The 13,494-nt window shown below is 49.8% G+C and overlaps 1 protein-coding gene across 4 annotated transcripts; it reads right to left on the reverse strand.

Annotated features, from left to right (window-relative positions):
- Positions 1–732: 732 nt before the first annotated feature.
- On the reverse strand, positions 733–10,265 carry LOC101757711 (metal tolerance protein 7). 4 transcript variants are annotated; one of them, XM_004968005.3, is made up of 6 exons: positions 9,713–10,265; positions 5,468–5,583; positions 5,135–5,380; positions 1,711–1,791; positions 1,361–1,591; positions 733–1,279 (listed from the first exon to the last, which is right to left on the reverse strand). In XM_004968005.3, the coding sequence occupies exons 1-6, from the start codon at positions 9,867–9,869 to the stop codon at positions 935–937; spliced, it is 1,176 nt and encodes a 391-aa protein (XP_004968062.1). In that variant the 5' UTR covers positions 9,870–10,265; the 3' UTR covers positions 733–934. The 4 variants fall into 4 exon arrangements, with proteins under 4 accessions (XP_004968062.1, XP_004968063.1, XP_022682664.1 ...); XM_004968006.3 differs by lacking the exon at positions 9,713–10,265 and adding an exon at positions 6,657–7,152; XM_022826929.1 differs by lacking the exons at positions 5,135–5,380; positions 5,468–5,583; positions 9,713–10,265 and adding an exon at positions 4,072–5,119.
- Between the last annotated feature and the right edge of the window lie 3,229 nt (positions 10,266–13,494).

Raw genomic sequence — 13,494 nt, forward strand, 5'->3', positions numbered from 1 at the left:
CTCCCGGTTGATGCGGCAGACTGCTGGCATATTCTCCGTTGGTGGCGGTCTGGCTTTCTGGGTGCTCTGCCGCCTTCACTATGGTCATTATTCTTATCCATCCAATCATCTCCCTCTTATATGTTTTTTGTACAATGATATGCATCTTGTGAGCAGTACTTGTTTAGTTTTCCCACTGTGCAAGATCTTTGGATCAAACCAGAGCTCAGACCATTTTGCTGACCTTGTGCTTATTCTACAGGTCCAAGAATAACAGTTCCAAGGAGTCTCAGGTGGGCGTCATGCGGAGCAGTCTCTGTGAGCGCGACAACAGCCCTGCTTGTGCGGCTCTTCAGCCCAGAGTGTGAACCTCAGAACATAGCCGCATTTGACATACCTGAATTGAAGCCTGAATAGGTTATCTGAAGTTCAGAGTTAGTGTACTAAAACCTATCATGTTTTTTATCCGTGCATCCTGGACAGTTTCTGGAAGATACTTCTGCATCATGTAGCCTGCCGTAAAGATCTATGCCGTCGCTTGAATTTGCCTTACTGGCTATCATGTATGGTAGATTTATCTCCGAATTATGAGCGGGTTCCTAAGCTTTCGAATGGAATATTATGTCGCTGAAATTCAGAAACAATCAAAGTTGCAATCCGTTGTGAGATATGCAGGTCCTTCACGCCAAAACATCTAGATGCCCTTTTAAGAAATATCTAGATGCCCAGAGAAGTTTTCAACAAACTGCGATCTATAGACAAAAACGGCATTTCAATTTTCATGACACGACAAAACATTTAGATGCCCTTTTAAGAGTTGATGAGGGCTCATGAAATGATGTTGCATCTCATCTTATGAATACATGTCATCAGATCTACAGCAGCTCTGCATCTGCTATCTGGCCTGAGGCTCTGATCGAGCTCTGAAAGTAGTAGCCTGCAGGCAATCAGAGCATCAGACCTCAGCCTTGTGCTCGGGGCGGTGCGTGAACTCGAAGTCGACGTGGACGAAGGCGCGCTCGACCTCTGGCAGCTGCTCGAGCTTCTCCTGCAGCGACTCGCCGATGTCGTGCGCCTGGCTGAGCGGCATGTCCCCCGGGAGCACGATGTCCACCTCCACGAAGTAGTGCGTGCCGAAGGTGTAGGCCCTCACCGTGTCGATGTGCTGGATCTCCTCGTGGTGGTTCCAGATCAGGTACGTCAGCTTCGTCAGGTACTCCGCCGGCGCCGACTTGCCGATCAGCGTCCCCACGTTCTCCAGCACCGTCCGCGCCCATGTCGTGATCGTGTACAGCGCGATCTGCAAAGTTTTTTTTGTTAATTATTTTCATTCACGGCTCGCAGTTACTTATACTGATATCTGCAATGGAATTTCGCTCACCAGTATGGCACCAACAGGGTCCATCCACCATTTGTACCGGACGGCGAGCAGCGCCGCGACCAGGCCGACCGAGTTGGTGATCACGTCGAAGAAGTGGTCCTGGGCGTAGGCCCTCACGATCTCGTTCTTGAACGTCCGGCAGTAGAGCATGAGGAAGAACTTGACGACCGCGACAGAGGACATGCTGCCCACCATCCAGAGCTCTTGCTTGAGCTTGAAATTCGCGTGCTCCTGCCGTTGGGCCATCGCACAGGGATGATTAGTGTCAGCAATCAAATCAGAGAAAAGAGAAGGCACCGTCTCGTCTCAGATATGCTGTTGTGAGAAAAAAAAAACCACCGATCATGTACCTGTGTGATGAGCTGGCGCCCTGATTCGATCAGCACTTGGAAGCCTAGTGTGCCCATTATTGATGCAAAGACTATTATGCCCTACAACAAAATGTCAAATCATTCAGTCTGCCGGGAACAAAAGTCAGACACTATGAATGATTCAGGAATTATGGAATTCAGACTCAATCTGACAAAAAGATGATGCTTCGACAGTAAACTGATTCTGAAGAACGGAAAGGGCGTTAAAATCGGGCCAACAACACACTTGAACGTGCGGTGTGTGGAGGGGCTCCTTGCAGCTCCTCTGCGCAGGCTGGTCAGACTGGTGTTGCTGGCCGGTCAGACCGGTTTCACCGGCGAGCCTGGCGAAGAAACCAACGAACGCCCACCCAGGTGGGATCCCGTCAGGGCAGGCGCACCTTGGGTTGTTTTGGGATTCGCAGGCCACCTAGAACATTCTCAGACATTGTAGAGACGAAGGAAGAACAACAGATGGCGGTCTCCAAGCTTACTGGAGGCATCGGTCAGACCAGCCTGAGAACTGATCAGACCGGCTGGTGTGCTGCCGGTCTTCTTATTTTCATCTTGCCCCTCGAGTGTCGAAGTCTTTGCTGCACCTTGAGGGGTCTTCTTCAGTGGCACCTTCTTCTCAGGCCTCTCCTCTCCAATGATTACATTCTTCCCTTTGGCTTTTTCAGCTTGATCCGGCCAAATGCACTTTGGGATTTGTCAACTCAAGAGTGTTTATAGGAAAGGGATTTTGATTAATCTGTATTCCATGAAACTTCAATTGTCCTTCTTTGATGGCCGATTGTATTTGTCTATGGAAAACATTGCAATCATTAGTTGAATTATGCCACTTGCAATAAGCATGCCGCTTTAATTCATCAACCGGAGGTACATATGAGAAAACTTAATCTTTCCAGCCTTCACTAGTTCATCAAAGATTCTATCACATTTAGACACATCAAAAGTGAATTTCACCTCATCTTGCCGATTTTTATGGACCGGCTTGAGAGAAACACAACTGCTTGGTGTATCTTTTGGTGACCATCAAACTCAACAGCATACACATCTTTACTCTCATCGTCCGAGGATTCATAATTTAGCATATGTATATTAGAACGATTAGATTTGAGCCGAGTATCTTTGCTTCGGCTTTCTTAAGCCAAAGCTCTTTGCAAAACTTGAGTAATGATAGCAAATTCATGACCTTCCAATCTTTCTCTAATATGGGACCGCAATCCATTAAAAGCTAATTCAGCAAGATCTCTCTTGGAGATAACAAGACTATAACAACGGTTTTTTTATCTCTAAATCTTCTAATATAATCAGCAACAGTTTCATCATACTTTTGCCTAACTGATGTTAAATGACTCAATCTTAACTCATTATCTCCACTATAAAAGTGATCATAAAATTTTTGCTCTAATTGCTCCCAAGTATGAATAGAATCAACAGGTAATGAAGCAAACCATAATAAAGCAGTTCCAGTTAAAGATAAATAGAATAATCGCACTTTCACTTCTTCTATGGAACTAGCCTCTCCTAATTGAGAGAGATATTGGCTAATGTGCTCCCAAGTAGTTTTGCTATCATCCCCGCTAAATTTCACAAAATCAGGACAACACCAACCAGAAGGATAAGAAACCGAATCAAAGCTAAAGGGATATAGCTTTTGATATGTATGGGTTTTATGTTTCACCTCTATTCCATAATCCTCATTCATTTGTTTAGCAAGATTGATATTAAACCTATCAATAATTTCTTGAATAGTGGTTGGCCTAGATGATTGCGATATAGAAGCATTTGATTGCAACACATTCTGTTGAACAAGTGGATTAGGAACATTACGATTGCAAACGGCTACCAATTTGTGGCATGGAACCATATGAAACACCCACTCCAACGGGAACCATGGGCAGAGTACCATGAGCTACTGTAGTATGTGGAGCTACAAAATTAGGAACCTCACTAGATTGGTCAGTGCCAGCCTGAACGGGAGGTATAGTAGTTATAGGCTCCAGAGATGATGCATATGGAACCATGGCACCTAGACCGGTCTGACCGATTGGACCATGCAGTCTGACTGGTATTATCTGACCAGATGAGGTGGAGGTGTTTATCCCACAAAATAGTTCGATGGCATGCCATATTGAGGCAATGTTGCTGATGCACTACAAGATGGGATTTAAGGTAATACAGTATTAGAAACAGATGCAACATCATTACCCCCTAAACTCATTTACCATTGCTCTTATCTACCATATCTTGTACACTTTTAGTTATCGATAAGCACAAATTGTCTATTATAGTAATAAGATCATTCACGGTAACAAAGAGAGATGGCAATGATGATGTGCTCACATTGGTTTTCACCTCGAGTGGTGGAGTATCAAAAGTGTTGTTTGAGGTAGAAGCGAAGTCGATCTCCTTAATCTTCTTGACCGTGCCTCTTCGATCAACTTCAAAACTCGCAATCGCCGCTTGCAAGTCCTCTGCATCGCGCTTCTTCTTGCGCTCCTCCAGCATCTGGCGGACCTCTTTAGGAAGTTGCTCGAATGTCGGGTTCATGATGTTCTTGGCGTTGACATTGGAAAGATCATCTTCACTATCAATTGCAATCGATATGTCTTTCTTCTTCTTCCCTAGCGGAGTCATCAAAATGTGTTGGCGCAAAAATCGGGCCAACACACGAACACACTTGAACATGCGGTGCGCGGAGGGGCTCCTGTTTGCGGGTCAGTCAAACCGGTGTGGGTGGCCGGTCAGACCGGTTTTGCCGGCGAGCCCAGCGAAGAAACCAACGAACGCCCACCCGGGAGGACCCCGTCAGGGTAGGCGCACCTTGGGTTGTTCTACGATCGGTAGACGTCGTAAAGATGAAGGAAGAACAACAGATGGGGTTGGAAAAGCTAGGGCAAAGAGAAAAAGGAAAAAAGGCAAAAATAGTATATTGATAATATTTTGGATCGATCGGATCCCCTCAATCGGCGTCGTGGCTCTTTATATTTATAGGGAGGGGGGTCTTGTCCCATTAGGAGTCGAAACCCTAATAAATTTCATGTCAAAATACAACTCCTAACTCGGACTATACAGACCGAACTAGTCTGACCGCCCTAGCCATACTGGTTTTCCTGGATGCAGATCTTCCCAAGATCATAACTCTCTCATCTAAACTCCAAATCGAACATTCTACATATGCATTTTGATCTACTCGACGAGAGATACACAATGGTTAAGTCCAATTTGCATTTGGAGCACTTTTGTTATATCGGTATGACCGGTTTAGTGACCGATCTGTCCAGATCCAGTCTATTTTAGTCGTCAACGAGATCACATTTTTTCAGAACCGCGAAGGTACTTTTGTGATGCAAAACAGAGATCATCTTAAATTTTTAAAGAAACCGAAGTAATTCAGTTTGACGAACAAGGTCCTTACCACTGGCTGCATGCGCCTCTTCCCAATCGGATAGCTGTACTTGTTCGGCTTTTTCATAGCATGTGCCGTAAACCAGAGTATGAAACCTGACAGAAGGTCCAGCAGAGAGTCCAGTGTCGACGCTATTACTGCCATGGATACACTTTCAGCCGAAGCAACGACTTTTGTAACAAAGAGGATCAGATTGATTATATTCGACAGGTTAATAGCAAATCTTTCGCTCTTTGCCAATTGCCTTAATTCTTCCTAAGAACAAAAGGAGAGGATTCAGTCAGTATCTTGTAAGGCAAAACACAACATACATTACAGTAAATCTGTAGAATGCACTTGCACCTCGGTAGGAGCATTCTGGTCCAAGCCCCCAACTTCATTCATGGTCTCCATCTCGTTGAAATCCTTCAGTAGATTCTCCTGTTTCTTGTAGTACTTTGCGATCTTCCTCTGCTTCCCTGAAATTAGGAACTGGACTGTCAGAGGTGATGACTGATGAGGTGGTGCACTATGAAGCAGAACATAAGGGAACGCATTGATCAACCAAAGGTAACTTCAGAACAGTGTTTCGACCAAAGGATTCAGCACGCCTACATCAGCTTTTACTAAGGGAAAACAAAGCAAAATCGCCATCTGACTGTACACATGTTCCAGTATCACCACACCAGTAGGCAGTAGGTTAAGAATTAAGATCACAAATGCAATTTAAGAAGCCGCTTTGAAGGTAAGTCCGAAACACAGTGGATACTTGATAGTTATGCCATTCAGCTGCAGATGGTTCCTGGAAAGAACGAAATAACAGGGTCTTCCAAGGTCACTCAACCTCGACAAACCAGCTGATTACGGAGATCATCGAAGAGGGACAAGCGTGGATTCAGGCAGGGGCGAGGCACCTTGCTGGAATTGGCTGGCCTGCAGACAGTCGATCTCTACGGGAGGATAGTTTCCAAGCATAGTTCTTTTCCCTCACCGGTTATTAAATTTCTTGTATAATGTCAATTTGTAAGCGAACCTGTATGCGTGTGCTCGGTAGGCCTGTGTTGTTTTTTTTTTCTTAATACAAATGATACGTACCTCTCCTGCGAATTCTAAAGACAAGGAAAACCATGTGCAGCAAAGCGACGATTACCAGCGGCAACGAAAGGAAGTGAAAACATGAGAAGCAAGGACTTGTCGCGATCATGTTTTCCCCTGCAATACTAAACGGCGTCCATATCGTCGCTGCTCCCAGGATTTAGAGTATCATCCATGTTGTCGTAGAAAAAATTAATGGCCGCTAACCATGAATGCGGCGTACAGCGTTACGGTCGCACACAAAAGAACAGGAAATTCAGAATCAATGCCATAATCCATGAAGGCCCCAGTAATCAACGAGGTCTAGTAGATGCTAGCTCAGTTTCGGATGCGCAGCTGCGGTTTTTCGTCTGAGGATTTCCTCGTTCTGCTGTTGGGACTGGGACGACTGGCATAGGACGACAGGGAGGGAAGCAAACAACAATGCGAAAGAGACAAGAGAGAGGGCACAGCGCACCGTGCGAGCCACCGAAGATCCTGGCGTATAAGGGCGGCTGGCGATGGAACCTGTCCGGGACGTGGAACTCGCTGCCCATGCGCAGCCGCCACGACCCGGCCTCCTCCCCGCTCCCGTCGCAGCCGCGTCCTTGGCTCGGGCTCCCCATGGCCCTCTCCGCCCGCTGTTGGAATCAACCCGCTGATGGCTTAGCTGCTCTGCTAGCTAGTGCGTGGGCGCGTGCAACTCGTCTCGGCTCTGCTCCGCCGCCAAGCTCCTCGTCCACCGCCTCGCAGGATTTATCAGGGATCCCCCCGCGTGCGTGTGCCCAAGAACGGAAAGGCGCGCGGCGCAACGGAATCGGCTTGGCCTCCTTTCCTTTGCCGCATTGGGCGTCGCCGAGTTGGGCATGGCCGGTCGCATGGGGCCATGGGCGCGCCGGGAGGAAAGTGCCGCGTGTTCTGTCCAATCCCGAAGCATCCAGCGCGGCCTGGGACCCGGACTCCCCAGGCGTTTCCCTGTTTCGCTGCTTCCCACTTGGCCCCGTCGCTGCCTACCGCGCAGTCGCCACGGTCTCCTTTTCCGTTTCCGGGGAAAAGAATGCGACGGACAGCATGGGCACGTGACACGTTTAGGTTAGCGAAGCCATCGTTCTGATCTGCTGCCCTCACCGAGAGGCGAGAGCACGAGACAGAGTTGGAGACGGCAAAGCAACACAAGCAGATGAGCGTGAGCCCAGCTGGCGGGTCGAGCCCCGTCGGACTGGACCACCTCGCACGCCGACCGTCGACGTGGGCGGCGCCGGCGCCAAGTGGCCGCCGCGGGCGAAGGCGACGCACGCGAGCCTCGGCCTCGTGTTTGCAGCGGCGAGCCGATGCCAGACGCCTGGAAAGGATGCCTTAGAAAGAGGAGGAAGAGATCCCCGTTCCCAGGCTAGGAGAATGGACACCGCGCAAAGACGATGTGAACAAGATGACAACGTCGACCTGCACCGCCGCTGATCCCTTCAGCCTCCACCAGGCGCGCACTACGGTTTACGTGACACGACGACTAGATTAAGCACCGGCCGGTGCAGCAGCTGTGGAAACTTTTTGCCCGGCGGACATCATCATCGATCGGTTTCGAATGTCAAGTTGTAGTGTGCTAGCGTAGGAGTTCTTTTTATCTCCGTATCGCTTTGCAAATTCCCGTGGATCCTGAGTGCAGATCGATGGGTTCTGTGGGAGCTTCTTGGATGTTTCCGTACTGAAAGTGACAGTGACATGTGGTAGGAGTAGCTCTTAATTTTATAGATTGCCGAAAGCAGTTCGTTGCGTCTTGGTTAGTTACCTAAAGTTGTCTAGGAGTGGTTATCTTCTGCCACCAGTCTTGCATCGGTCAGCTGGCTTAGCTGTTCCTATTTGTGGTGGCATTTCAGATTAACTTTTTGACGGCGCCTCTGTCTTTCGGCTACGTTTTGACCGCCTCTCTGAGACACTTACTACCAGAGGGGATGATCTTGCCCGAATCGATCACATTTAACTACTGGTATACTATCACTGCAAAAATGCACGAAGAAGGAGACGTGCATATTCGTGGCTTGCCAACAATATGCTTACGCTGCCAGTGTCCAGGTGGTACACGCATTCTGTGCTGCTCCTGGCTACCTTGCAGTATTTTGCACGGATCATTCTTTTTCATCGAAAAAGGAGACACGTGCATCGCCAAATCCGGGGAGGCGGCCGAGTTACGTGCGTGCAAATTAAGCGATAAACTGCATGCTGCGTACGTGGAAGCAGATCTGGGGACGCGGCAGGACAAAATTCTGGTTGCGTGCCGGCTGAGGTAAATTCACCGATAGATTTGATATGTTTATACTTTAGCCCCACACGATTGGATTTCTCGCTCTAAGTGACATCATGGCTGGTCGTCTTGTGATTGCCAAGCTAACAAGAGAATCAGGGATCACTAGAGATGCCCTCGACCGTGTCATGGCATGCTAACAAGACGGCACTTCAATTGAAACGCCGCCTCCCGGTCAAGAAAAACAAGAAAAGTGGCAGCATAGGTCTAGCTTGCATCGTTTTTCAAAAAGAAAAAAAAAGGTCTAGCATCTAGTAGCTTTTGCATGCAGCTTGGAGACCCCACTGCAATTTTCGTTCCATTTCCCTCTTCAGCAAGGCCAACTCCATAGGTTATGATTTTTTTTATTTTTTTACGGGAGGGTTAAGAAATTTCACATCAGTCCAGTCACTAGACCTTTTTTTTTCTCTTTTACTTCTGACCGACTCTGACTAGATTGCTTTCTGGAGTATACATGTACATTCAATTATTAGTACGAGACATAACGAAACTAAAATCTTTTCAATTTATAGTACGTTCGGAATAATGTCCATATTCAGAATACGTAAGCAGATGGCAATGTAACTCACTTTTTGCAGGTTCAAACGTAAAAATAAACGATTTTTTTAAAATAAATCACTGGACGTCTGGAACGAGCCTAAGCGTTGTCTAACTCGTGCATGCAACAGTTAAAACTATACTGATGCCTTCCTTTTCATTTCCTCCCATAATTTCTTAGTGTTATATGAATCCAAGTATCTAACGCGACAGCTACTTGGATTCTTTCCTGTAATTGTTTGTCCAATGCAGGGGGCGCTTGATGCATGGCTGGTAAAGTGGTGAAAAAAGTTCTCACAAGTATATTCAGTCCTCATTGGACTGCACTAAGCGCCATTCTAGTTTGTTGTTACCATCGCCGGTTCGCCATGGTCTTTTGGTGGTATTATCCTGGAAGTTCACTACTAACTGAGATCACTAGAGAATAATTCTGCTTAGTGTAGCAGTTGCAATCAGTTTCTGTTTCTCCCAAAAGTCCCAGCTTGATCAATTTGTCATGACACTGAACGGCGGCGAACAAAGAGAGTACAAATTCGCAACAAATGCAGTGGGTGGTGTTGCATGGCAATACGAGGAACTAATAATCGCGCCATTAATCTGCCGCTGAACGGAATAACATTGCAAGATGATAGGATCGGAGCACTGCAATGCGGCAGGCAGAGGAGAGGGGCGAGTCGAGGGGTAGTGAGGTACCGTACCGTGGCTGCGGAGGAAGACCCTGGTGACGAAGGGCGGCTCCTTGGGCCGCTCCGGCATGTGGAAGTCGCTGACGTTGAGCCGCCACGACGCCGCCGGCCCCGCCGCTATTTCCCCGGCCTCCGCCGGCGCCCCCTGCCCCTCCTTGTTCTCGCCCATGCCGCCCGATCGATCGGCAACAATCCACAGCCAAGCAACAAACCAACTAACCGAGGTGCACGGCGACGGAAGGAGGACGAGGAGGAGGAAGAAGAAGTGGAGTAGCAGCAGATCTAATGCATGCGCAACTGCCGGAGAGAGATGCGTGCTACGCTTTAGATCGAGCGGTTGGCGGCACGGGGAGCAGTGCACGCGGAATGCATGCGCAACTACAGGCAGAGGCAACAGGGGAGATCGAGCAGTGCACGCGCAGCAACGGCAGGCGGGGACGGTGGTGAGGCGCGCGCGTCCGTTGCCGGCTTGCTGCTTTCCCCCCCGCTCCCCGGTGCTCTCTTATGCGAGAACGCGCGCGGAGGCAGAGGCAACAGGGAGAACTGAGAAGTGGCGCGGTTGGGGTTTCGTGACGAGCGGCTGATGGCTCGATGGAGTTGGTGCGCCGCGCTTTGTACCCTAGCGCCCGTCGGGTCGCCTTTGTTGCAGAGCTCGTTGAGTCATCGGCTCATCGCGCACACACTGACTCGGGTCACCAGCTAGCCAGCCGGTCCGGTCGGGTCACAGCCTCCGGCCTAGCTAGCCGACGCGCGCCAAAGTGGGAGGTGATGCGGAGGGAGGGAGGACGTCATCGATCAGCTAGCCGTCGTGCCCGGGCGGTGCTAGCTCCTGCTGCGTGGCACGCATGCACTTTCACCTCGGCGGCGTGCAGCGCGCCGTGCCGCGCGCGGTGGCGGGTTAATCTGTCCAGGAACGGATCGGATCGGATCGTACGTGTTTCTCGCTCGGTTCCGGATGGGGACGACGACACTGTTCGTCGGTGGGCACGTTTGTAGTTGTACACAAGCAAGCGCGGACGTCACGTGTCTCACGGATGTACGAATGGATCCCCTTGGCGGATCTGGCGCGGCGGCTAGATAGGTACCGCCGCCGGAAACGTACCGATGTACCTCCCCGTGCGCAGCGCGGGCTCCTGGCCTACAAAAAGGCGGAGGATATGCTCCTGTGGCATAAGATCCAACCACAGCCAGCTCCACACAGACAGGTACCAGCTGCACCTTACTATCCATGAAGAACACCGTCAGTACGTTGGGCGTCCAGACGAATTTAGGGATTGGTAATAGGCCCAATGAATGTCCTGCGGGAGCACTATCACCATCACGGAGACGTCCGCACCAACGTTTGACGCTTTGATCCTCGTTAACGTCGTCAAAGAGCACTTGTAACTTACTACTACTAATGGAAACTTCTTGTAAACCTCCATGCCGTAGAACCCATCATCATTGCTAATAATTATACCTAAATTAACCCGTAACCTCCATCTGAATGGCGGCCCGATTCCTGATTCCTGATTTACAAGTGCTGATGATGGGTTAATTTACATCAGCAATTTATTCCATCCGAATGGCGGCCCGATTCCTGATTCCTCCATCTGAATGGCGGACCATCATCATTCCAGGAATCCAGGCCCCATTCCATCCAATTTGGACCTCACCGTATCATGCATGGGCCAAGATGTCGGCCCAATTCTGGACTTCATGGGCTGGGTCACTCACTTCTATTATGCTGGGCGCGATGTCCCTCTTACACATGGGCCTCAGCCTCACCGATGCAGATGAGGATCGATGACCTCTTACAAAAAAAAAGATGAGGATTGATGATACTGGGCGTTACTTTTCAGAAAAAGATGATACTGGGCGTAGCGCCGGGGCCGGGCCGGGGAGACAGCGAAAGAGAGAGGATTGGCGGCAAGCCGGCACCACCACACCGCCGGCACCCGGCGGAACGCGATGGGCTGATGGTGGCCACCGCACCAAAAACATACGTTTCTCGAAAAAACTCTGCGAGCCACGTATATATCTCCCAAAACCTCATCAAATCTCCATCACCCTCGACAGTCGACACTCGACACCACCCCCTCCTGTTTCCTGCGTGGAGGCCACAGCAACCCGAGAAACGAAGCTGTCCTGCTCTCCTACCGCGGGCGCCACTCGATCCCACAAAAATATCCGGCTCCTGCCGACGCCAACACGACCCAGTCCACTCATTCGCCAGACACAGCGCGGCGCACGGACGCACGGCCGCACACCTCTCGAGTCGCGGATCACGTCCGGGCTCCGCGAGACGCCACCGTCCACATGCCTCACGCCCAGCAACCGGCTGGCGTCCGGCGGAGACGTGGGCCTGCTGGCGTCGGCTACGCCCGTACGCGGGCGGCACCGGCGCCGGGCGCAGAGCCGCCATGTGCACGACGACGACGAGTCCACGACGTTGCTAGCTGCTCTGCGCCTACTATTCAAGTCTACATTTATCTAGCAGTAGGAGCACATGTTACGGGGCGGACAGTGCAACGCCAACGCGCAGGCAGCGACGGGCGGGGGGGCACTCCATCCCCGTATTTTCCTGCGGCGTTCACGCTGCGCGGCACGTGCCAATGCCAAGAGCTTGACCCGTGCTAGCCAGGTCTCGCCGCCGGTCTCCTCGTCGCAGCGTCTATTGAAACCAACCAACAACCTTGCGATACTCGTCGGTCAGTCTCTGAGACTACGCTTAATCTGCCCCCCCAAAATGTTAATGTCGATCGCATCACCCGGGCGGGGAAGCAACCGGTGACGAATCACCCATTTTCTTTGGGTTAGTTTTACGAGACTCCACGCTTTGGTCAAGAACAAATTGGAGGTCGGATTAATATAATTTGGCCATATAATTGCTTGACTTGACCAAATTTGCACTGCCCAGTTTGGCTCCACGCTAAACCTTAAATTTTGATCGAGTCGTGAGTCATCCCGTGATGCGATCATCTGGAACGGATAAACTGGTTTAGTTACAGCTGCTCCCTGCAGATTAACACAGAGAGCTTTGAACCGTACCGGTTGTGACGACGTGCTGATAAAGGGCTTCTTTCAGAGTGGAGTGGTTCCTTTTTCGCGCTACAGGAAATAAAAGGTGGTGGAACACAATGCTTTCCTTCCGTGCTGGCTGCCCCGATGGTTAGCGATAAAGTTCGGCTGCGTAGGCTTAGGCTAGGCACGGCTACCGTGCCAAATTTGCTCTTAGCGGGGAAACGGAATGGCGGCAGCGGCGCACTCAAAGTGTGCCTACAAAGTCAAGAACTTGTGTCCTTGTACACATGGGTCACGGGGAGCGTGCTATGATTCACAAAAACAAAACGATAACAATATTGAATGTCTAGCAATAATACGAGTGTATAGGGTACACGACTGGATCACTTGAATCGAGCATGCTATGATGATGATGTAGTCTTCACCGGCGTCCTACTCTAATTATATCCAGCCTTGTTTGACCGAAATACACACGATTAGTCATTTCAGTGGTTGTGGTTGTAGTAGCTTCTGGTTTGTCCTAACAGGATGACAATAGGCTCGTCTCTTTCTTTTTCCTAACGGAAGATAACACTAAGCTAGTAACCTCTCAAATCGGTAAGGCCGTAGGGGCGGGGGGGGGGGGGGGGGGGGGGGGGTTTTAAAATCAAAAAAAGGCAAAACGGGTAAAAAAAAATTTTTTTGGGTGGGAAAGACCCCCAAAAAAAAAAATTCTAAAAAAAACACCCCTCCAAAACCCCTAAATAATGGGGCCCCCCAACCCCCCAAAAAATATAAAAACTTTTTTTTTG

The sequence above is a fragment of the Setaria italica genome, chromosome V (assembly GCF_000263155.2).
Source record: "Setaria italica strain Yugu1 chromosome V, Setaria_italica_v2.0, whole genome shotgun sequence".
Lineage (NCBI taxonomy): Eukaryota > Viridiplantae > Streptophyta > Magnoliopsida > Poales > Poaceae > Setaria > Setaria italica.